This window comes from Chrysemys picta, chromosome 2, assembly GCF_011386835.1.
Source record: "Chrysemys picta bellii isolate R12L10 chromosome 2, ASM1138683v2, whole genome shotgun sequence".
NCBI lineage: Eukaryota > Metazoa > Chordata > Testudines > Emydidae > Chrysemys > Chrysemys picta.
In genome coordinates this window covers 287093723-287097305 of record NC_088792.1, presented here as the reverse complement: position 1 = coordinate 287097305, position 3583 = coordinate 287093723, and the positions used below count along the sequence as shown (strand labels likewise).

At 51.3% G+C, this 3583-nt stretch overlaps 1 protein-coding gene across 1 annotated transcript; it reads right to left on the bottom strand.

Moving 5' to 3' along the window:
- Window positions 1–2547, bottom strand: LOC135981855 (uncharacterized). The gene is made up of 2 exons (XM_065586352.1): window positions 1565–2547; window positions 1–570 (listed from the first exon to the last, which is right to left on the bottom strand). Exons 1-2 carry the CDS (start codon window positions 2139–2141, stop codon window positions 95–97), a joined length of 1053 nt encoding a protein of 350 aa, XP_065442424.1. The 5' UTR covers window positions 2142–2547; the 3' UTR covers window positions 1–94.
- Between the last annotated feature and the right edge of the window lie 1036 nt (window positions 2548–3583).

The window sequence follows — 3583 nt, the reverse complement described above, 5'->3', positions numbered from 1 at the left end:
TTAACAGAAACGAATTTTTTATTATCAACTACACATGGCATTGGGAGGTGAAACTTGGACGTGGGCTTGTGTCAGGCGGGAAGGAAAGAACTTTTCAAATTTTGGGAAATGAGAGCCTTCTGCTACTAGAGCTCTCTGCAGGGGTGGAGTGAGAGTTAGCAGGGACTCTGCCGCCTCTCCTTCTTTGCACTTTGGGTGAGGTGGGTATGGGACTTGGTGGCGGGGGAGGGCGGTTAGAGATGGACTGCAGCGGGGCTCTGTCCTCCTGCCTCCGTTCCTGCAGAACATCCACAAGGCGCCGGAGTGTGTCCGTTTGCTCCCTCAGTAGTCCAAGCAGCGTTAGAGTCGCCTGCTGGTCTTCCTGCCGCCACCTCTCCTCCCGATCCATGTTGGCTTGGTGCATTCGGGTCAAGTTCTCCCGCCACTGGGTCTGCTGTGCTGCCTGGGCTTGGGAAGAGGCCATAAGCTCAGAGAACATGTCCTCCCGTGTCCTCTTCTTCCTACGCCTAATCCGCGCTAGCCTCTGGGAGTGTGATTCCAGGCTAGGTTGTGAGACAGTCGCAGACGGGGCTGTGGAAATGGGAAAAAGGGAGTGAATTCCTCTGAAAGATAAATGTAGTTGTGAACAAAGAACATAGTCTTTCTCTGTGAACAAGACCATGCACAGCACCTTTCACATGCGCACTCAGCACAAGGTCGAATTCTCGGCCTTCGCATTCTGTGCCTGGGGTCTTGAACAGCACATTTGAGAAGCGAGGCAGCACAACGGAATTTCTGTTGCAGGCAGACATGGTAAGCCGTACACTTGTGGCAGTTTAAAACTTTTATATTACCACTGGCCTCATTTCACATTTAAATCAATGTCAGTCCCTGCTGCCAGCAATCCGGCAAGCGGGAACTCTGCCCCTGTCCCACCCCCTCGCGGCTGTCCCCGGGAACGATCCCTTTCGGCTGCCCCTCTCCCGCCTCCACCGCGTGGCTGCAAACCAGCGGTGACAGTTCTGTAAAGGAACGGGAAAGCAGTCCCAACACTAACATTCCCCTACCTAATTAAAAGCAGGTCACCATGGCCGACATCACCCTGATGAGGATCTCCGAGAGCGACAAAGAGAGAATGCTCCGGGAAAGCCTCCAAAGACCAGGGCCGTATGCCGCCCTGCTGTGCAGAGCAATGATCCCCGAGTACCTGATAATCTCGTGGCGCGGCAACGTGTCGTACTTCGGAGGACCCAATAAGGCCGCTCTCCCCAAGAACCTCATGCAACGGCTTTCAAGTTACCTCCAGGAGAGCTTCATCGAGATGTCCCAGGAGGATTACTGCTCTATCCCCGCACATATAGACCGCATTTTACTGTAGCTGCAGTAGCAGGGAATACACAGTAGAGCGGCTTGTGCAGGACAATCACTGAAAACCGGACATTGCTAGATTTCTTTTCAAAACTTGCACTGCCCCTTACTAAACCGTTAAGCGCCTAGGGCACACTAATCATGAACAACCCATTCTTTTAATTGTTAATATTCCTGTTTTGTTAAAAATAAATGTTTAGATGTTTACAACACTTACTGGCTGATCCTTCACCAGATTCTGTGTCCGGGGTAATGGCTGGGGATGCTTCGTAGGGGATCTCTGTAAGGGTGATGAAGAGATCCTGGCTGTCGGGGAAATCAGCGTTGTGAGAGCTGCCAACTGCCTCGCCCTCCTCATCTCCTTCCTCATCTTCCCCGTCCCCTAACATGTCTGAGGAACCGGCCGTGGACAGTATCCCATCCTCAGAGTCCACGGTCACTGGTGGGGTAGTGGTGGCGGCAGCACCGAGGATGGAATGCAGTGCCTCGTAGAAACGGGATGTCTGGGGATGGGATCCGGAGCGTCCGTTTGCCTCTTTGGTCTTCTGGTACCCTTGTCTCAGCTCCTTGATTTTCACGCGGCACTGCGTTGCATCCCGGCTGTATCCTCTCTCTGCCATGTCTTTAGAGATCTTCTCGTAGATCTTTGCATTCCTTCTTTTGGATCGCAGCTCGGAAAGCACGGACTCATCGCCCCACACAGCGATGAGATCCAAGACTTCACGATCAGTCCATGCTGGGGCTCTCTTTCTATTCACAGACTGCATGGCCATCACTGCTGGAGAGCTCTGCATCGTTGCCAGTGCTGCTGTGCTCGCCACGATGTCCAGACAGGAAATGAGATTCAAACTGGCCAGACAGGAAAAGGAATTCAAATTCAAATTTTCCCGGGGCTTTTCCTGTGTGGCTGGTCAGAGCATCCGAGCTCGCACTGCTGTCCAGAGCGTCAACAGAGTGGTGCACTGTGGGATAGCTCCCGGAGCTATTAGCGTCGATTTCCATCCACACCTAGCCTAATTCGACATGGCCATGTCGAATTTAGCGCTACTCCCCTCGTCGGGGAGGAGTACAGAAGTCGAATTAAAGAGACCTCTATGTCGAACTAAATAGCATCGCAGTGTGGACGGGTGCAGGGTTAATTCGATTTAACGGCGCTAACTTCGACATAAACGCCTAGTGTAGACCAGGCCTTACAAAAAGTCTTTTTCTTAAGCAGGGTTCTGTCACTTTTTGTGTGGACCATACAGTCAACATAACACCGTAAGCAGGCATCTTCCGGTTTGGGCATTTTCTTTAAAATATGATCAGGGTCTCCACTGAATTGCACAGCATTTATCAAGGTCACCCCTTGCATTAAATGTTCTTGGGTTAGGCACAGAAATTGCATAGCATAACCTATGGCAATAATAGTGTTCAATAAGCTTTCCAAACACAGCTCAGCACACAAGCCCCGGAGCTTGCAGTTTATATCCATTGAAGTCCAAGTCACACGGTCATGGTGCCGGGGGGCTGGTGCATCTATGACACAGCCCTCAGAATCTTCAAAAAGCTTTTCCCTAAGACAGTGATTAAGAACAGCGCAAACAGCAACGCGTACAATAGTCCGCATAATTTTTTACGCTCACGACGTGGCACTGGCTCAGCGAGTTCCACGCCAAACCTCCTCCTAAACTCCTCATAGCCATCATCCTCGGAGTTCATCTTCGCTGCTTGATGCAATGCTGACCAGGGCCTCCGGGTCCTCTAGAAAGGCATCGTCGAGCTGTCAAGAGATTTTTAGACAAGAAACAAGTGTAAGTTCCCATTGCTTCTTTTTAGATTTACACAACCCCAGATTCCTAACCCCATTACACCCCATCATCGACTGTCGCTTCTTAATCATTCATTTACCTGAGCGATGTCTTTTCCATTCACCTTGTCCGCCGGTGACTCCCCCAAGCCATGATCCCCTTCCTCCTCCAGGGTGGTGGACGACGAGAGGCCACCATGCTCATCGGGGTGTGTCATGAGCGGTTGGGCTTCGGGTTTGGCTTCTGGCATATCCATCAATGGCTGGGCCAAAGGAATCCCCTCGGCTGCTCCCTCATCCTCTTCAGAACTGTCGCTGCTGTAACGTTTTCTCCACACAAGTCCAAAGGTCTTCGGGGTTAAAACAAAGTCCAAAGTTCTCACGGGGGTGGCAAAGGAGTCCATGTTTCCTCTCAGCCTTTCCATGATTTCTAAAACACGTCTTCTT